Source organism: Drosophila subpulchrella, chromosome 3L (assembly GCF_014743375.2).
Source record: "Drosophila subpulchrella strain 33 F10 #4 breed RU33 chromosome 3L, RU_Dsub_v1.1 Primary Assembly, whole genome shotgun sequence".
Classification (NCBI taxonomy): Eukaryota; Metazoa; Arthropoda; class Insecta; order Diptera; family Drosophilidae; genus Drosophila; species Drosophila subpulchrella.
The window spans coordinates 16,678,636-16,700,685 of NC_050612.1; the positions used below are offsets into that span (position 1 = coordinate 16,678,636).

The 22,050-nt window shown below is 38.4% G+C and overlaps 1 protein-coding gene and 1 pseudogene across 4 annotated transcripts; both read left to right on the plus strand.

Annotated features, from left to right (window-relative positions):
* The first annotated feature begins 1,989 nt into the window (after nt 1-1,989).
* Nucleotides 1,990-19,113, plus strand: LOC119552951 (proton-coupled amino acid transporter-like protein CG1139). 4 transcript variants are annotated; one of them, XM_037862933.1, is made up of 6 exons: nt 1,990-2,070; nt 14,202-14,272; nt 14,537-14,683; nt 16,170-16,982; nt 17,047-17,206; nt 18,253-19,113. In XM_037862933.1, exons 1-6 carry the CDS (start codon nt 2,053-2,055, stop codon nt 18,514-18,516), a joined length of 1,473 nt encoding a protein of 490 aa, XP_037718861.1. In that variant the 5' UTR covers nt 1,990-2,052; the 3' UTR covers nt 18,517-19,113. The 4 variants fall into 4 exon arrangements, with proteins under 4 accessions (XP_037718861.1, XP_037718860.1, XP_037718859.1 ...); XM_037862932.1 differs by lacking the exon at nt 1,990-2,070 and adding an exon at nt 3,062-3,121; XM_037862931.1 differs by lacking the exon at nt 1,990-2,070 and adding an exon at nt 6,984-7,396.
* On the plus strand, nt 12,812-13,700 carry LOC119554693 (annotated as a pseudogene).
* Nucleotides 19,114-22,050: the final 2,937 nt, after the last annotated feature.

Below are 22,050 nucleotides of genomic sequence, written 5' to 3' on the forward strand. Positions count from 1 at the left end.
TAATGGAATCTTATGATATACATTTTAGTCACTAAAAAATTGTTATTTGTCATTAGAAAATAACATTTTGGTGTTCATTTCCGACTAAGCTTCTTTTTTTATGTTTATAACTCGCGTTATAAATACACTGATTCAAATCGAATAAATCCAAAGAACTCATATCCAATTTAAATATTTCTGCAATGTTTTTTTAAAGTAAATTTTAGGCTCTTAAACTTTTATGTTAATATCAAATAAATACGACTTACATCATATCTAAAGTCATGACTTTGTTTTTATTTTGTTTAACATTACGTTTTTGTAATTGTTCTATTGTACTATCCCATTGATTGCATTATTCAAGTATATACTTTGAGAATATAAAATTAATATTGCTTATTAAAAATTTATTTATTTTTAAAATAAATATTATCGAGCTGATATAAGTAATATCAGTTTTTTTTGGTGTGTAGCCAATCTAGACATTGGGGTAAGCCAGAGATAATCTGGTTCCCAATTCGCCAATTTCCTTTGCGCATTTCTTCTTACCAGTGACGTTGGCAGATCCACTCTAATGGCTTAACAGCTTGTTGGCTAAGTGATTTCGATCAATAAATGTCGATAATTAAACATGTGTTAATTCTTTACCTGAATTGCCAGCAATTCGCACCTACATTCGTATATAAGCATCAAATTGGAGTTATATGGGATTCACTGATTCTAAACCGACTGGGTCAATCAGTAGACCAAGGAAAAACTCCCATGACGTTATGTTTTGGATAGGTTCGAGGTGAAAAAACTGATTTGATTGAGTACCTGAAAAAACATTCAGGTTTATGCATTTTTATTTAGTTATCATTATGATAATGACATATTTCCAATCTGATCAGGCAAGGCAAACACATTTGTGGATAAATTTAGAGATGGCGTTGTGATAATTGCATGCTAAATTCATCTAATTAGGAGTAAAATACACAAAAACACTCTGTTTTGCTTAAATTATATTTAATTTGTTGAGTATTGACTCATACAGTTGGAATAGAAAGTATAAACACACTTGTTTTAATACTTGGATTATAAATTAATTTCTTTCAGATTATTTTTATCGAACACTATCTTTATAGGAATTATATTTTTTTATTATTATTGTTATAATTGAATAAAGTAATAAATTTATAAAATAAATGTAATTTCTTAATTTAAAATTCTTAAATATTAAATATTTTTTCGTGTTCATTTTAAGTAGGTCAAATTTATTTTATTTTCAGTTAGGCATAAAAACCATTAAACTAAATAAATGACTTAATAAAGAAATTCAATAATTCAAATCATAACCTAAGTTTGCTCAATTAAATAAAACAATACTTGTAAAAAATGAAATTAATAATTTAATTAAATGAATTTTGTACAATATTTTTTCCAGTGCACTGCAAAGCACTTACAGCTCACATAATACGGGCAAGGGAAATTGATTTCGCCCTGAACTTGCGCTGCCCTGTTTGGTGTCACTAAACAAAGAACACGTGCCGCTGGCCCAGAGATCTGCTCTCTATTTGCATTCGCATTCAATGGTCCATTTCCCTGTTGGTCTAGAGTCACCCTCGAATGGGTCAGGTGGTCGCCTGCCCTTTGGCCTCGCCAATTTCCCCGACTTTTACTTTCAAATTGAAATACAGCAAACATATATGCTTTGTAGAACGGGTTCTGCCCACCCATATATCATGGAAGCGTGTAAATTTGTGGCAGCTCAATTGAAAAATTGCTTTGTTATTCTCAATTTGAGGCTCTAAACTGTTTTAGGCACTATGCGTTGGTTTAATCACGGAGAATTGCGCACCAAAGAGCGAAACCCATTTGGGACACCTCTGCGCCACTGATGAAAGCTGATTTATTATTATTATATTGGGGTTGGCTCGGCTCGTTTGCATCGCCTAAGGAAGTTCGAATTGAGGGTGACACAGTTTTCGGTGCTGCGTGAAAAGAGCTTACCATCGGATTATCCGCGGGTCGGATCGGTTCAGTTGGTCCCGGCTTGGTCAGGGTGAAAGGTTCCTCGACTTCTCGATTTCTGCCATGTCGACGACAGAGAACGTAAGTGCTTTAGGCCTTAAATGTCCAGTCTAGTCCTAATAAATTATCTGTAATAATATTTACACTATTTTTACCCGAAAACATATTTTTTCTTTTCTCTTAAAGCTTTGAGTTATACAAAAATGGAAGCTTTTGACTTGTGGATTTTTTTTAAATTTCAGTATCATTGGTTTTTTCATAAAATTGAAAGTCTAATAAGACATTTATATATTCAAATAGATTATATACCTTTGTATAGAAATTTCCAGATAAATAAGTTTATCTTTAGTGCTGGACCTTTTAAAATTTCTATTAGGTTTTAGTGATAAGAAATCCCTTTGTCTCAAATTTATTTGAAGTTTAATCTTGAAAACAATGTGGCTTTTTTACTGTTCCGGCTTTGGTCGCCTTATAAGATGGCTAAAAATAATAACTAGAGGGTTAAATACCTACAAGCTTTTTTTTGGTAATCTCCGCTAGAGGCGTTTATGGAAGCGAAAACTCCCCCTTATGTTGGGTTTATCTTGGCGATAAGAGCTCTAAGTACTGGCCTACAAGATCGCTGACGTCTTTATCGGCCGACATATGTCGTCTGTCTCCGGTTTTTGGGCTATTTCTCACGTTCTGCTGTCTGGGCCGCGACTGTGGAATTGCAATAAAAGAGTCTAAACACTGTGGGGTACTATAACTCCACCCACCTACCCGTGAACCCCGATTCGGCGAATGTCTGACTCAATGTTAATGCTCATGCTTAACCAGTGCCATTGCCAAGTGCGAACGTTCCACGCCGAGATCGGTGGAGATCGAGGGGCTCAGGCGGTACTCGAGCGAGTTGCGAGATTCCGAGAGCTTTGGGATCGAGATAGAGGCTCACTTCACTGGCAACGGCTAACTTTTGTTTTAAATTGAACGTCTGGCCAGATTCGCGCCTTTATTCTGTGTCCGCCAATCGCTCTACAAACAACTCCGTCGCCGAACGCGGCGTATACTCGATTTAATTGTACTCGGTGCCATTTGTATTGAAATAATGACGTTAGCCGTGATTAGTGGATCGGGCGCTGCCTGTGATACTGTAAGTGCCTCGTAAGCGTTATATATCCGAGAGTGTTTCCCGACTGATTGCCCGATTGCCCCAATCGATCGAGATTAACGCGGAATTCGGTTATAATCGTTAAAAAACTGGGAAAATTGAGTGTAAATCGCAGATAAATCGGAAAGAAGCTTGTTATCTGCTGTGAAAATGTTATGGTTCACAGAGTTTATTATATGGATACAAAACAATTTATTTAGTCGGCTTAGAGATTAAGAAAACTTGAAAAATGTAATGCATATAAGAAAATCTCTCAACAATCTCCTCAAATTTTATGAACTGATCCTTCCAAAAGCACAGAATTATAAAACAATAAAAACCTTTTTAAACAAATGTTCAATAATAAACAAAAAACGAAACAAAAGTTATACTTTTCCATAGATCTTTTTAAACAATGTTAGGAATTAAATTTTATAATATGTGCAATGCATAGATAACTGTGTTATTTTAATCATTTCCTAATTATGTTCCTTATCTAGAAGTGCTTACTACTGATATCAATATACAAAAAAGAATGACTCGTATAAAATTCTCAAGACGTTTATGACAGTTGTCAAAGTTGTTAAAATTAAACGTCGAAATGCATATACTGTATATTCGCTGATATCATTCGTAATCGACTAGAGCGGAATTCGGTCGTGGGCTTCGGAATATGCTTGTAAATCACCGATAAATCTCAGATAAATCAGAAATAAATCATAGGAAATCAAAATAACGCCTCAAAGTTCACACAGCTCAATGGGTCGGTGGGAAACAACAATGTAATTGGTTTTTATGTGCAGCACCGCCACTGTACATATATCACTTGAGACTGCAATTAGGCGGGTGCAAACAAGGCGAGTGATATTAGGGCGGCCTTATCGGGTGCTCCCCTGTTTGCTTTCGGATTTCGGTAAGCCCCCAGTAGTTTAGGATGGGCAGTCATTAAGTGTTACCTAAGAGTGACTGTTCTATGGAGCGGATCAGCGCAGAATGATAGAATCGACAGTGGCAGCAAGTGTAATTAGACATAAGTGCTCATTACTTAAGCGCGTGGAGATAGCTGAATGACTGCCAGATTGTTATAGATCGTGTATATATATGCTTATTCCCAGCTTGATCCGCTTTATAATGGCCTTCAAGGTTTCGTGATAAAAAGGCGCGGTTTATGATTCATTAGGGGGGTGATTCAAGCCCGCCCTGTATTTATAGAAATATCTAAAATTGTTCTGCTTATCGGGTTAATAAGTCGATTGGTTATTTTGCATGGCCTAATCAGGCGGGCAATACATGGATTTTTAATTAAATTAACATACTACCAATTTTAGTCGGAAGCGGTCCCTCAGATCTTTCTATCTGCAGACTACAGTTAATAAATAATAGCGTCATTGAGCGGGCAGGTGGATGAATACTTTGTACCCTGGCCCTGGGATTTTTCAATCTTTTTTTCGGATACACCTATCCAGATAGTGGAGTCTTATCCGCTTCGGACTGCCAAGTGTTTTCTTGGTCGCTTCGGTTAGCCAAGACAATTAGTTTGAGTTCTGGAACTAAGTGCGTTGGTTGTGCCGATTAAGGTCGTATTCCTTAAAGCAAGGAATTAAATACCCCTGAGAGGTGAGCTTTTAAAAAATAATAGACCTGGAATCTAAAGTGTTGTGAGAATTACGCAAGCGATGCATCTTCATCAACTGTCGCTGAAATTAATGGATCGACGCTGGTTTCAAAGTCAACAACCTGAGCTTGATCATTATATATATTATAAGCCGACTTGTTTTGGGGGTTTTTTGCGGCAAGTGTTTTGTGAATGGCCCAAGGATTTACGCGTTGTGAGTGATGAACTGTGTGTTTTGAATATATTTAATATATATGCGCCTTGCATATCAATTGAGGGAGTGTGCTACTTAGGTAATACCCAATCTGTTCTCTGCGTTCCGCTTTCTTATGAGCTTGCATTTTGCGGATTTTTAGTGCCTTTATTGCAAACAATTGCGGCCAATATCTCTTTGTCTTGCCTGAAACCCGTTTGGCAATCCGATTTCTGGGTGCGTTTTGCATATGCAAATTGCTTAAATAACACGCCCGTCAAGAGCCGGAGATTCAGATTGCCTTAAATTAGCGCTCAAGTACGACTTGATTCTGATTTCGCTGAGAAAGCTGCACTTGATATTTTTATGTTTATCTATAAGTTAAGTAGCTAAATCTGTGGTGATCGGCAGCAGAGGTCACATAAATTAAGGAGCGGTTTTCTCGCGAAAAATATACTGAGTGTTGAGCTAATTTCAGTTGGCTTAGGGGGCGTATGAGCAATGTCAGCAGCAGGAGATCGCAAGTGCGCCACCTGTTGTCAGTTTGGAAAGGAGACACTTTACGCAGGCAGCCGAGAGGTGGCGTTACTTTTTAAAAGTCCCAAAAGTAGGCTATTCTTCTTCTCCCAAGTTTCCTGACAGTTGAAATTTGGAATTTCAACCAACCCCCTCTAAGTCATCTGCCATTTTTAGCCAATTGAAAAATATGCATTCCCTCGTGAATAAATGAATTTGTAATTATATTTCGATCCAAGTTGCAAGGCCAGATCTCACCTTGATCCCAAATCCAAGGCGGTCTCAATCTAAATCCAATCCCTCGCCAGATGCAATTTAGCCCGAAACTCGGTCAAGTTTGAGTGAGTTCGTTGGGCCGAATCCAATTGCAGAAAAATCGTAAAATTTTCCACAGCTATAATTCGCCAGGAATGTATCCGCTTCGAACTGGTTTCTGTCAGGCCAAAGCAACCGTAGACGAAGTATCAGACGTGCAGTTGGCGCACGTTTCGAGTTACCCATAAATAAATGCGACGCAGAAATCAAATTGATTTCAATTTCAGCAAATGACTGATCCACACTTCTGTCTGTTCTTTTCTTTTCCCGACCACTGAGCCCTTGGCTCGTATTTTTGGCAATCAACTTCGGCCTCAATCAATTTTTCAAGACTCTCGTGGGGGTCGCACGTTTCAATTGGCGCCCAATTGAGGCAGTCCAAATGGAATCGTCATATCGTCGTCATATGTGGACTTTATCTGGATGATATCGCTTATTAATTAGCCATTCCAGTTTTCCCAGCCAGTCGTTATCTGGTCTTATCTGCGTGTTTCAGCTTTGGGAAAACTGATTCCCTTGATTGCAGGCACACGGAAAAATGAAATACGCAACGTTGTCATAATTTTTAAGCTTATTGTTATACCATTTTAGTAAAGCTCAATTGTGTCCTTGTCTTTATTGTTCTTGATATTTATATAGTATTATTAACAAATCGATCTCAAATAAGAATTTGTTGAACCTCTTATGTGGGTTGGCTGAAAGTACTTTGAGATCACTCGATAAATTGTTAATGGAAATATTAAGAGTGCTTTTAGTATTCCAAATGTGTTGTAAATATCAATCAAGTGCTGACTCCCACAAAGTTAAATAAAATCGTTACAACATTGTACTTATTTTATTATCTTGACAGCTACAGTTTAGTTGTACAGTGAGTCAGTAAATTCTATTTATGTTACGTTGTTCTACATGCAGCTTTATCTTAAACCGCTCCTAATATTTTGACCGGAACTGATTCAGTAGCCGACCTGTGAGCCATGAAAGTGCCATCCGATTTCCTTTTTTAGGTCCTCAAGGAAACCCGCGCGCTGGAGATATATCAGGGAAAAAATTTCACTCGAACCGGCACGGGAATAACGGAAAATGCACGCTACGCTCTCTTTTCAGTGTTAGCCACTCTCTTTCGACTATCGCCTCTCTCTTCGGGGAAAAAATCGGTCTGGGAATCGAATCGGGGGTTCGGTTCTACTCGCCGTTTTAGCGCAAAGGTTTGGCATTCTTGTTCTGTTTGTCAAACCGTGCGGTTGATTGTCGGAACTCCGAAAAAGAAAACTACTCGAATTCGAAATTACTGAAATCTCCGATTTGATTCCCCGTTCCGGTCACGGTCTCTCTCGCAAGTTGCATTAGTAATATTGCATTTCTTATTCTCAAATCCAACTCCAATCCCACTTTTGAGACGAGTCTCGACCATTGCTATTAAATCTGCCATTCAATTCTGTTTTGTATCTGTAACAAGTGCTTGGAGGCCAGTCTCGATATCCGAGTGGTGTCGTTTCGCGCACCAGGATCCTAACCCCCAACGGCCTGATCCTGCATCCGCAAAGATATCGGCTAATCAAGGATTACCATTACCGTTATCGTCGCCATGAGTTTCCATAAGAGCGACTCGCGGACGCCGCTGGCGCCCACCGAGTACACTGTAAGTAAAATATTCTCCTTAAACCGGAAAACTCGGAAAACTCTTTCAAGAAATCCGTCCTCAAATGAGCCAAATCTATACCTTTCTTATTTTTAAATAGGTCATTGGGGTGTTCCTAGATAAAAGCATATGTTTCTGATTTTTAAAAAAAATTGTTTTTATCCTTGTTTTACGGCATGTCCTTATTTTCAAAGAAATGTTTGATTAATTCATATATAAAATAAAAAAGGACATGTACAGTAAATTGAACCATTGGTCAAAATGGAACTTAACTAAGTCTTTTGAAAGTGAAGTTCGGAACAGTGCTGAAAACTCTAAAAAAAATTCTAGAATGTTCGACAAAAACACCCCCATACCAAGGCTATGCTGGAAAAACCTAAAGTTGAAGAGAAGGTTCTTTGCAATCCTTTCCTTCTACTTGTAAAGCTTTTTTAATACTTTATTTTTTTGATATTACCAATTCATTTTGTCAACTATATGATCTCAAGATCTTAAGACATAGTTCGATATTTATGTCAACTTGTTTTGGCATTGTCTGCATGACTCCCTTGCTCCCTTAGAGCTAATAAACCATGAAATCCCCCAAATGATTTCACCTTCAGTTCTTGAAAATATAGATTTATGCATATCATCGGCAAGTGATAAAATTTTCCGTTGATTAATTTGGCGCAAAGGCTTCTATTACGGACATGTGATGTGACACCTCTCTCGCGCTTGGCTCAAAAGTCCCGGACTTAACCCTCTAATGCCTTGTTTGTTTATTGATCGATGGCCGCTTGCCACGGTTTATATTCACGTTCGTTTAAATGATTGTTTATGCAAATCTGTGGGCTAATGTTTGTTTAGATTGATAACAAAGTAAAGTCTAATTTTGGGGATGATTTCGGTGGTTCTTTCTTTTATTTCCCTTTTGGCCGCCTGCTCATTATCGCTTTTGTTGTTATGAGTAACAGGCCAAACAGTTTTCCACCCGCTTTCCCTCACATGTTGTTGTTGCTTTTGTTGCTGCCTATTTTCAGGGCACCCAGTGGAATTTTCCACTCGCCGAGCTGCACTTTTATGTCTGCAGGGACTTGGGCATAATGTATATACACATACTGGAGTATAGGGCATTCGGGCGACCGGTTATAGCTCGAATATATATTCTACCTACATTGTCAGCGTTTTTCGGGGTTTCGAGTTCATGGAATATTTCTTCTTTTTGGCTGCTGCGCAAGCGCCAAAGTGGAAAAAAGTGCTTTACGGAATTCGCTGAATCGGCGATAAAACAATGTTCTGGCACCAATTCGAGCTCTGGGTTTTGGGTTTCGCAGTCGGTAACTTTCCACTGAGTGTGTGTCCAATGGGAGAAGCTCTACAGCTCTACAGCTCTACAGCCATTTAACTATAGCTCTATTTTCCTCGATGGGGGGTGTTCCATGTCACTCCACTTGCATATTGCGTCAGCCTGCACTTGAAACCCGAACTACTGAGTAGTCTCCCCCCTTTTTTAGTTATAACATTACAGGTAATAACAATCGGTGGGCTTTGTTCTGGAAATCGGGAATAGATCGAACCGATCTGATCCAATTTCAGCATGACGACTTTCCGAGCAATTTAGATCAAACCGTAATATTCCTGATCCAACTGAATCGGTTTCGATACGGTCGGGTTTATGTTATTGGAAGCGATCGTGTGCAGGGGACCGTCAGACATCTAAATATTTATGATTCCATATTGGAACTTTCGAGAAGGTATACATGAGGAATATTTGTTGACAGATATAAATTATTGACCCTGTGCTTCATCTCTAAGTTAATTAATTTAGAGGGATATTGACATAATATCTTATAACTTATTTAATGTAAGTCTTAAAAGATTTCATAGTACGTTCGTTATAACTTCAAAAGTCAATGCCTCCGATAATAAAAACTTGTAGAAACCTACAAATTATTTTTATCAGCAATAAGGTTGCATAAGAAAACAGTAAGATGCAAATGCAATGTAATACGATTATGAAACAAGTGTTCTTACTAAGTATACAAGGGGAATTGTTTTGGTATCCCAATTTTATAATTGTGAAAAACAAGTAATTTTATATTTAGTAAGTCGTCACAAAACAATATTTAGTTTCCATAAAAGTTGCATATGTTATAAGTTATAAGCCATAATTGATTTTTTCATTTAAGTACTAATAATATATAGAAAATATTGCAAGTCGGAAAAATAGGAAAATGTAGGTATGATTTATTTTTGCTTTAATGGGTCAATAAATAAGTTTAATCAGTTAATTTAATATCTGTACATCTGAGAGTTATTTATGTTATTTGCACATTGCATAACTTTATGTAATTATAATTACAGCTTGGTATTTAAGACCATTAATGAATTTTAAAACGTTTTCACGTACGTAGGATTTAGTTTCTTCTAACTAATTCTTTTTTTTCGCATTGTATCTCTTTAATATTCTTTTTGCATTTATCGGTCAATAAATAACGACAAATCAATCTTCCGAACGTACTGCAAATGGGAAATGTCATGAAACGAAAGGCATTTAATTTAGCAGTGACAATTGTATCCCTATCACGATCATGGGACTGATCTATTTAATTCAGGGTACTCGTGATTCGGAGTGATCAGTTCAACATGGCCCATATCTTATCTGCGATTGTGGCAAATTGCAGGCGCCATGGGTGCAATCCGGGGGTGTTACTCATTCCGCAGAAAAAGTGGGGGAATAAATAGATCTCTAATTGACAGATTGCCGACGATTTTCAGGGGAACTGAACCCTCGGCCACGTGATTTCCCCCTGATGTCAAATTCCGTGCTTACGGCTCGGCTTGCATTCGCAGTTTGCATACTGCATACTGCACTTTTTTTTGTGGCTCTCATTTTGCCAACAAATATACAAAATTTTCCACTGCAATTTGTTGTCGTTTGCCGTTTTTATTTTCGCTGTTTGCTGTTTCTGTTTCCACATCCATTTCCACTTTTCGCTTACATAAGTTCAATGGCACGCCAGGTTGAGGCAGCTATGGAACTATGGAGTTCGTTTAGGCTACACTCGCTTCTATACCCCACTATTGACAGTTTTTATTAGAAAAGCACACGAAATGCCCGTGCACTTTGGAATGCCGCATTTTTCTTGGCCCAGCTTAGTCATTTTGCCCGGGAAAAAAGGGTTAGGGTCTCAAATGCTAAATATGTCATGTCCGGAAGAAGGCGATACCCTCTCCAGATTAGTCACACAATCTTGGCGGTCGGGTCTTACAAGTGCTGTAAAGCTTCTGAGATTTTTTGGCAAGATAAGACCCCCTAATTAATAGGCTTCCCTATCGTTATCGCCTGGGAGAAGCGTGGAAATCGGGAAATACCTGCCGTAAATTATACGGTTTCTGCTGACTGTTGCAGTTTGGCAATTGAGATATTGTTTTCATAATTTCAACTTTGCAGGTGACACAAGTGTTTTGCGCAGTTCCAGAAATCGCTATTATCTATTATTAAATAACCCAAACATTCGCCGAACATTCATGATTGTATTATTTGTATTTGGCTAATTGAGAGATAAGTATTTCGCATTTGTCGGCAATGCAAATCGATGTTATGTAACTGTTTATTTTTAGGTATGATAGGCGTGTTTTTATAACCGCCTATAAGTTTGAGTTTTTATCTATTTTCTGGGCTTCAAATAGGTATTTTTAGAAAACATATCGTCATTATTAATAAAGAAATAATATTGGTTTCAAAACTAAATTCCGATCAGTTATCAAAATCATAAAAAGAGAAAATCTATTTTTGAATAGATATATATGTCTTAATTAGGTTCCTGTGCTCTTATCAATCACTCATTATCAATTCAGCCCCCCCTTTCATTTTTTCCCATTCGTCACACACTTTGCAATTTTTACTGCACTTGGCTCCATTTTATTGGACTTGAGTCGATGCAGCGACACGTGTCGTTGTTCTGGGGCGGCTACCGCCCCATTTCTTGCCCACCCCCATAGAAAACCACTATCCCCAACTCTGTTTACATGCTATGTTATCGACACGTTTCTGTTTAGTTTTTTGCCTCTTCAAAAAACTCACGATATTAGAATGCCATAAAAAGTGCAACGCAATAAGTAATTTTTGGCTTTGCTCGCAATACAGTGAAAAAAAATCTATATTAATTTCTAATATTATAAAAAATACTTAAAGGAATTTTTATATACAATAACAATAGATAACCAAAAAAAAAATGTGGAGTAATTGCTATGTAATTGTTATAAATTTGGTAAGAGAGGAGGTTCTAAATTATTCATTTTTATTACTTAATATTATTATTATTTATTTTTTTTTAATTTATTTTTTTGAATGACTAAGCAAAAACGCGAAAAGGGAAGCATTGAATAACTTAAATTGTTACCGACAAGCTCGTCGTAAGTTTTATGACACCATCGTTCGATTTTTTTAAAACCAAAGTTACTTTGTATTAGCTTACGAACTTTTAAGGTAGAAATGCAACAGGTTTCTTTTATAATGTTGAATTTTTCTTAAATGGGTTTCAGTATATCACATAAAATCTACCAAGTTAGTAGTTATAACACCCATAACCCCAAGATGTTTCCCTGTCTGTAGTCAGTTCATTTAAACGGTAACATGAAATATATGGCATGCGATTGACAGATTGAATAACTGACTGAGTGGCGCTTTGTCGCAATTAGTGGGCACTGCAGCTGTCTAATTATTTTTCTATCTATTTTCAAGTTCCAACTTTCAGTTTTCCAAGCCCGCGCTTTTGTTTGCCTTTGCATTTGCGCATTCGGGAGAATTCTTTCTGCTCGTTGGGTGGATGTTATCCGAAGCGGAAAGAGGCTGGATGTAAATTCTTAGCAAATGTGGGCAAATCGTTCTCAAAAATTTGTTTGGGCAAATTTTGGTCACGGCGGGAGGCAATCAAGCGTGAATGAGCGCACTAAAACTTTAAATGGTTTGAGTATTTACGTTTTGTGGTTTGGGTTTTTTTGATTGGGTGTTTTTTATTCATTTTCTTTGGGCTCTGAATGAAAATATTCCATTGTAAATGCAGTAGAATTTAAATACAGAATTAGGATCTGTTAATTATATTTTCAAATCAATAGTTTATTTATATTATTTGCTGCCCTCTTATCCTTAGGATATAATTTCCATTGAAATCTTATAAATAATAATTATAATATAACAACATGCAGGATAATCATTAAAATATTAAGATCACTAAAATAGATGGAATATACATACAATAATTTATAAATTTTTTAATTTATTTTAACTATTTTTATAACTAATGCCGCAATAATGATAATTGGAAAATAATCGTTCTTACCTTACATTCTACAATGTATCTTACATTTTACATACAGCAAGTCGATCTTTAATCGCTAACATGTAGATCGCATGTTAACTGCGATCTTAACATGCCTCTGTTAGAAACCTCTGTTAGCTAGTTTGGGTTCACCCAACTTCCCACAGATGGCGCCACTTTAAGTTTGCAATTAAATAATCTAAATCGGCAAAAAGAAAACAAAACATTGTCAACCAGCTTTTCTATTAAACGGACAATTTACACAAATCTCGTTTTGTTCTATTTTTCGTGCCTTTTCGCACGTATTTGTTGCACAAATTCGCAGTTTCCTCATTAGCTGTACCGCTTGCTCAGCAGCCGTTTAATTTTCAAAGCGGGGAAAAACAATTTATATAAAAATCTCAACGACCCACTCCCGCCCCCAATTTTCCCCGATTTTTCTCACGACGATCACGTGTGGCAGAGAGGGGTTCATTTCGCTGTGACGTCATGCGGAGACTGCACCCAAAAAATAAAGGAAAATAATGAAAATTGTGAACTTGTGCTGGGTGTCGAGCAGACGTTTGTATGATCCCACTCAAGAGCATTATAGAGAGTAGAACCAGCCGAAAGGTGGGTGGTTGGGGCTGGTTGGGTGGCTTTTTTCGGCGGTGGCGATGGGGCGGTGTTTTGTTTGTCGCCGTCATTACAGCGCTGGCTTTCCGCCTTGAATCAGTTGCTTGTCGCCGTTAGCAAGAGTCACGCGCTGAGAGATTTGTCCCGCGTCTCGCACGCCCACACCGCCCACGCCGCCCAACTGGAAGCCCACCGTCGTCGCCGCCGCCGCCGCCGCCAACGCCGCCGCCCCCTGATCCACCCAGCGTGACCTTGGAAGACCTCAAGCTGAACGCCCCCGCTGGAAAGCCGCCGCTGCCGCCGCGCCGCGAGCAGCAGTCGGAGAAGGGACAGAGCCTGAGCCTCTCCAGCTTCAGTGGCTCCAAGGGCTCCATTTCCGGTTCCGGTTCGGGCTCCGGCCGGAAACAGCACCTCTCCGGCGCCGCCTTGGCCCGCCACAAGCTGAAGATGTCCTTGAAGAGGGGCGGCCCACCGCCGGTGCCCACCAGCGGATCCGGCGTGATGACCACCTCCCTGGACCAGCAGGTGGCTAAGGGACAAACGAGTCGATCGACCAAATCAAGCAGAGCCTAAATATCACGCATACGCCTCTTGTTACACTCTGGATCAGTAGTTAAAGCAAATTATCTATTTAGTTTGTGTCATAAAACTGCATTGAACTTGTTCATTGATCTTGTTTTTGCGTATTTTGTTGCTTTCCGCTTTTTGGCCACAATTTATTGGTTCCTCCTTTTTGCGCACTGCAGCTGCGAAGAGCTTTTACATAACTATAGTTGCTGCAAATCGAATTTTCAGATCTCTTTTCCTCTCTCTCTCTGTCTATACGCTTTTCCCGATCCGTACTCATTTTCGCCTTTTCCTTCTGGCCGCTTTTCCTCTCGTTGCAGAAAATCCCGACGGTCGTTGCGGGCTACGGAGAAAACGAGAAGCCCAAAGGCGGCAAAGGCGGGCAACCCAAGTGAGTATTCCCCCGATGAAAAGATGAGCGTATATCCCATTCCTCGAGATTCTACGGCCGGGAATCGATTCATTCGTCTGGTCGATGCCTCAGGCGGCGGCCACGTTTGCCTCGATTCCGATTCCGATTCGATTGCGATTCCTATTGCGATTCCCATTTCGATTTCGATTACGTTACGGCCATTAGAAACTCGAGCGCGATGTACAAGAACATCGACAACGAGTCCTCCACGACCATGTTTGAAATGTACTCCTCCTCGGACAGGTTCATCCGCTCGGACATGGCCGACGTACCCGTCCAGCAGGCGGCCGGATCCACGCTTCCGTTGGTAATCACTCGGAAAAAAGGAGACGACTCCGAGGATGGCAACTACAATCCGTTCGAGCACCGCAAGGTGGAACACCCCACATCGTAAGTACCCAGCTTAAAGCAGAAAACAAGCTGTAGATTAGGAAAGTGATTAATGAAAAAGGTTTAATTTTTAATTGGAATTCCTAGCGGAATTGCTATAACAATTGTAGCAATTGCAAAATGAAATGCCTGAAGTATTAGAAATAAATAGAACAGTTACATTTTTAGAGCTACTAGCCAGAATTTGTGAATACCATAAATGCTGTCATAAAATGTGATCAAATACAATCCAACGTAATATTATTTAGAAGGCTTTTTTAAAATACCTCCATTTTTTAATACTTTTCTACAAGATTATGTAATTTTTTATTAGGATGTCCTCCATTAAAATGAGGTCTAATAGTATGTTATCATATAATTTGCTAAATAAAACTGTCACGCTGTACTAAGTATTCAAAACCCCTAAGCCTTGTCCCTATACACTAAAATTTTTTTTGGCAACCCTGATAAGCAGCTGATCCAAGTCATTAATCGCTCAATGACTAATCCCCTTAATTATATACCCCCACCCGCGTCATTGACCTTTAACTGATCTAAAGACTTTGACTTTGCATCGGGCTAAATCGAAAAAAAAACGGAAATGCAATTGTATTGGCATTGGCCTTGGACTTTTTGGCAAACTACTTTTTCCAAACTAAAAATAAGTAAAATCGCAAAGGAAAATCTCGGGCGAACGAGCTAATAAACCGAAAACGCCGACAATGTTTTGCTCGTCTCGTTTAGCATGTGGAATGAGGAAAATCCGCTTTGCCTTCCACCCTCTGAATTTTCATCTGAGAGGGAAAAACGCATCCGCCAGACCTTGCATTGCAATTGCGTGAGAGGAAAATAGCGAGAAATGCGATTGCTCACCAATAAAATTATTAGCAAGCGCCGAAAATCTTCAAGAAATACAGAATAGTAAATAAATATTTCACTACATCTATATGGATTGCGGGAAAACCCCTCAAATCCACAAAAATCAGCAGCTATAGCAATGCATCACGCCACCCTACTCCTAGAAATTATTCAAACTTTTTTTTGGCAACTGATCTCTATTTATTTACCTATCCGAACACTTTGCAGCCTTTAGATAATAAAAGCTTTATTTATATACTTTTTTTGATAAGTGAATATATCTTTAAACAACAGGAAAAGGCTTCTTATATTAAAAAGACTTTGATGTTTTTTATAAAAATTAAAATCATTATAAAATAAATAATACAAAAAAGTAAGCTATAACAAAAAACAATTTCAACATATTTATAAAACATTCCTATTTTAATCCACTATGCAAAAGACACAAAATTGGATTGTTTTATAAATAGGATGTTTATGTGTTTTGGTTTTTGTCATGTACGATAATACTTTTAAAGGTCTTAGGTCCTGATGTATACAATAGATAACTATTATGATCTTAGCTACTTATGATTGCTAAAATACGTTATACTTGGAAAGTCTTATAAAGTTGAACCTGAGGCTAACAAATTTTATTCCATTTTCCCAGGGACCTCGAGACATTTGTGCACCTGCTGAAAGGATCGCTGGGCTCTGGGATATTGGCCATGCCAATGGCCTTCTCCCACGCTGGTCTGTGGTTTGGTTTGGCGGCCACCTTCGCGGTGGGCACCTTGTGCACCTACTGCGTCCACATCCTGGTCAAGTGCGCCCACATCCTGTGCCGGCGGCGCAAGATCCCGATGATGGGCTTCGCCGATGTGGCGGAGCAGGCCTTCCTCGACGGACCTCCCTCGCTGAATCGCTGGTCCCGCTTCATCCGTTTTATGGTCAATACATTTCTGGTGATCGATCTGCTGGGCTGCTGCTGCATCTACCTGGTCTTCGTGGCCACCAATGTGGAGCAGGTGGTCAGGGTCTATATGGAAACGGAGCTGAGCATTCGGGTTTGGATCATGATCGTGACGGCCCCGCTGATCTTGATGTGCCTGGTCCGGAACCTGAAGTTCCTCACGCCCTTCTCAATGATCGCCAACATCCTGATGTTCGTGGGCATTGTGATCACCTTCATCTACATGTTCTCCGATCTACCCGCTCCCGTGGAGCGTCCTGGAATTGTGAGTGTGACCGAGTGGCCGCTCTTCTTCGGCACCGTGATCTTCGCCCTGGAGGGAATCGGTGTAGTTATGTCCCTGGAGAACGACATGAAGAACCCCAGCCACTTTATCGGCTGCCCCTCGGTCCTGAACTTCGGCATGGGTCTGGTGATTGCCCTGTACACCCTGGTTGGCTTCTTCGGCTTCCTGAAGTACGGCCCGGATACCCAGGCCAGCATTACGCTGAATCTGCCCCTGGAAGACAAGTGGGTTTTTGCATTTGCATACCTGATGATCACTTTATTAAATCTACTATTTTATATATCTTAGGTTGGCCCAATCCGTCAAGCTAATGATTGCCATCGCCATCTTCTTCACCTTCACCCTGCAGTTCTACGTGCCCGTCACAATCTTGTGGAAGGGTCTTGAGCACAAGATCCGGCCGGAGAAGCAGAACATCAGTGAATACGGACTACGCGTGTTTCTGGTGGTAAGTTAAAGTGGGGATTTGTTCTATACAAATTTCGTTCGTTAAGTACATGGAATTTGAGAAGAATACAAACTAAAAGAATTAAAAAAGATAGTAAGGTTTGCCCAGCCGATATTTATATATTCTTTCAGCTAAAACCATATAATAGATCTAAAAGGATATAATATATGCGAAAGATTTGTTTATAAATATACCGTTTCATGACAGCTTTATAATATAGTCGTCAAATTCGTATATGATACAAATCAAAATACCTAAATCTTCAAAAAAAGAATAAACGCCAAGTAGAAAAGAATATGATCTAAAACAACGAAGCAAACACTTGTCTTCCATTATTTTCCCGATTCTTTGTATGAGATTCCTATCCATTTCGACTTATTAACTACGTTCAATAGGAAGACAATTTTTGGGGATGAATATGTACACAAATAGGTTCCGAAATGTAGGCTTTTGACCATGATTGTAATACGCTCTGCAAGGATATAGCTTAAATGATAAATTTTGTTGACACAAAAATATTTTCTACCTTGGAAATTGACTATTAACTTTGTATTTGTAACTCAGGTGTAAGCTGTGAGTTCCTTTAATATATACATTTATTAATATTATTATTGGCAAAAGCTATAAGTTGTTGCACTAGGTCAATATATAAATTTTGGAATTGTTGACTACCAATTTAAATCTAATTTAACTCGTATTGTTGAAGGAGTACAAACTAAACATTATATCAAATCAAATTGTAGCTACATTTTACCAAACCATTTGACCAAACGAGGGAGAATTATTTTTATTATTATAGAGAAAATATCCGCAATTACAAAGTGTGGATAATTTTTTTTTTTAAGCAATAGCTACAATGGCCTTCTGCTTAAGTACTATGTTGTTATAATTAACAATATTAATTGAGGGAATGAATGAATTAGGTAATTACATTAGAACTAGAAGGAGAATGGTTGCATTGCTTAGATAGGAAATACATAGATCGGTTTTTTTATGATCCAACGATAAAATGATATATTTTTAACCGAACCTATTTCCCATTTCAGATTCTGTGCGGAGGAATAGCGGTGGCCCTGCCCAATCTGGGGCCCTTCATCTCGCTGATCGGAGCGGTGTGCCTCAGCACGCTGGGCATGATCGTTCCGGCGACGATCGAGCTGGCCGTGTACCACGAGGACCCAGGATACGGGCGCTTCAACTGGCGGCTGTGGAAGAACTCCGGACTGATACTGTTCGGCGTGGTGGGCTTCGTGGCCGGAACCTATGTGAGCATCATCGAATTCCACCAAGAGTTCAGCGGCGGTCACTGAGCCACTGCTAATTTAATTTAAAGTAGTCTTTAATGAAACTCTTCTAAGCACAGGGATGTCTAAGTTAAGTTTTTAACTAATTTTAGGGCTAACCAAAGTTTTCTAGGACTCCAGAACCCCCCGCCTCGGCCCCGTGGTTATCCTTTCCCGACCCTCCCCGTCCTGCCCCTCCACAGATCCGATCCCTGATCCCTATATTGACCTTTTAGCGGGTATCAGCTACCAAAACAACAAAAGTATTTCGATTTAGTCGGTGCCACGCCCTCGGCGAGCTGTGGAAACTGGGGGGGCGTGGCATTAAGGTTACTTAGAGAATTCTTTTAGAAGTGACTTTGTATCGTAGTGATTTTGACAACAACTTAGTCGTAATTAGTTCCTACTCGAACTAAGCCAAGACAGACGGACGCAGCCGAAGTTTGTTTTCGTTCTTCAATTATATTGTTTTATCATTGATTTACTCTGTACATTATCGACGCCCTAATTCAATAATCATGACATATTACCAATTACCAATACACAAAGACCCCGCTGCTCCTTGCGCAAGGGCAGCAAAAAAATTGCATTAAAAAAATAATAAAACCTATTGAAACAACCAAAGTGGACTTGTTTTAAATGCCTACTAAATTAATGAGTTGTTTTTGTAGTAAACAAGAGGATATATGAAGAGGTTGTGGGTTTTTGTAATTTTGTATCAAGTTTATTTAGTGATTTGGAATATAAATAAATTGTTATAAAAGATTGCATACTTTTGGGCCGAGTGCATTGCTTACTTTAGTGAATCTTGAAATCAATCCCGTTCAACACATTTTTACAATCACACTCTCCAAGGGCAGTCATTATTATAATAAATATTTTAAGGATTTATATTTAATGTCTTCAGCACTTTTTTGTTTTATAAAGTGGTATTTGCTCTGCACTTAAGGGGTTACAGAGGAATTTAAAAATAAATGTTGTATTTTTATTGAGTTACTTAGATTACACTCGCTAAACCTTAGACTTTTGGACCGATAGTTTCGGAGGTATAATAGTTAGTAACTACGTATTTTTTAGCTCGTTTTTCCTAACGCAAAGCATTTCAACATCATTTTTCTCGAAACCACGTCTAGAAACCGGTGAAAAAGTAAAAGATAAAAGATTTTCTGAGGATCTTGCTTGCGGATTTGATGTCCACCGGATGTCTGATTTTTTTGGGGTTCTTATCAAAAATTGTCTCTTTGGAAAACTTTTTATTTTTTAAAAATGTTTTTTTATTACTTTTAAAAAGTTTATAAAATGTACCAAAACAATTATGTTTCAAATGTCTTTCAAAATATGAAATGAAAAGTCTGGCTTTTGGCCCAAAAACCCTATGTAACCCCCAAAACTATAGCTATCTTTTAGGGTCTCTTACAAATTCTGCAGCTTTATGTGTTTTTATCCTTGGATCCTTCAAGATGCCTCATAACCAAAATGATTAGTTTAAGTAAAATCCCATAAAATTAGACTAAAAGTAGTAAAAGTTCCAGTTTTTTATTGATTTTAAGTGTCATTTTTTAAAAAATCGCTACTGTTGAAAGCAGGGTAAGTCCAATGTTTAACTAAGTTATGTTAGTTATGTATGCATAAAAACGATGAGTTTTAATAATTTACAAATTTATTAAATGTAAGATGGCCTTGTTTTTCTTTTTATGATTACACACTAAAAAAGATTACGCTTCCATAAATATAAAAAAACTACTAAATAGTTTTAGGAACCAACACTTAAATGCAACGTAAATATTTCAACCCTTATTATTAAGCGTTTGAAATCGTTCGACCTCTTGAGAACTTTATAATACTTCGACCTAAATTAAGGCTTTACTCGTCCTAACCTTGGGCCCTGTTGACTTTTCCCAGCGCCTAGATTTGCGGCGTTGGTGGTTAACTGTTTGTTTTTTTTTTTTTTTGCGGGGGACAAACAATTCAGCACTTGATAGCGATGTTTTTGGCGATCGGACAGAACAACAATTCGCATTTGAAACGCCCCGAGCCACGAGCTTTCCCACGCTACTTGAGCGGCGAGAGCTGAAATCAAATTAATATGTGATATGAGGCGTTGAAAGCAGAAACGATTCGCTCCGAAGCGAGGGAAACTTAACCCATGGGCAGATAAGATATTTATCCAGGTGCTGGGGCTCCGGGAACTCTGCCTCCTCTCGAGCGTCGTAATCGTAATCACCCACAAAAAGCGTTGGCAAAAAGGTATAGGAACACGAAAAGGCAAATGTGCAAACGCAATTCAATTCAAGTCGAGGTCCGAGCAACTGAAACAGAAACTGAACCGTGAGAAAATTACACCCACAGATAACCAGGCGGCAGTGGTATCCACAAGATACTCGTACTTAACTGCAGCGATAAGCGTTTTGCATTGTGACGCAATCGCCTTCGAAGTGCGAAGGAGTATCGGTTCGAGTGCGAGGGCATAGCACACATGTGTGCACAATTGAAAAATTACTATTTACCCAGCGAGAGTTTAAAGTTCGTGCCCAGGCCGGCGTATCTCGTATCTGGCGGATACGCGGATACTCGAATGCTCGGATACGCACACACACCGGCTCCTCGATAAGGGGCAGCGTGTGAAACCAATCAGAAACCCGTTGATTGAGCCGAGAATGACCCACGACACTGCGTGTGTGCCTGCCCGACTCTTGGATCTTGGCTCTTGGTCTGAGTTTCTCGAGTTTCCCACTCACTTTCCCACTATTCACTATGCAAATCAGGAGCAGGCACATTCTGGCATTTTTAAAATGTGCATAAAGAAATAGTCCCTAACACTTTTGGCCTAAGGAAACCTAAATGTCCCGCACTGAATTAAAATAATTAATTTATAGATAATTGAGTTGCAGAAATCTTTAAGTTGCTTATGTTTTGTTGTTGGACGTACAACGTAGATGTTTTTATATAAAAAAGAAAATGTTCTTTGTAATTTTTTTAGTAACATTTTGTCTTATAATTTTTTTTATTATTTTTGCACTTTTATAATAGAAATTTATGAATTTGACCAGGAACCAAAAGTAATATTTTTTAAGACTAATCTAAGTAAGTAAAAATTACAATACTCTTTTTACTTTTGACAAAATTAGACCTATTGAAAATATAAAAAAATAAATTTACTCTTCTCCAAAGAAACAAAACTAAAGGTAAGAGGCCATTAAAAATAAAAATCTATTACATTTCTTTTGGTCTCTGTAGTTTACATTTGTTTTGTTATTTTAGTTGGTACATAGGTATTTTAAAATTAAAAAGAATTTGTTGTTATATATAAATAAAATTGATTATTTCAATACAAAAAAACCTTAAACGTTTTATAAGCTTTTATCATTTCGGGATACATTATTAAAGTTGGCTATAACAAATAATTATTGAAAAGTCTGATTTTAAAGGATATTGATAGCGAATAAAATCCAACACTTCCAAAAGCTCTTCAAGTCAACCTAATAATAAGCTCAGAAGGCAGGATTATTTGCGCAGTTTATTAAGAAGCCCGATAAAAAAATAAAAACTGTACCCAAGTTT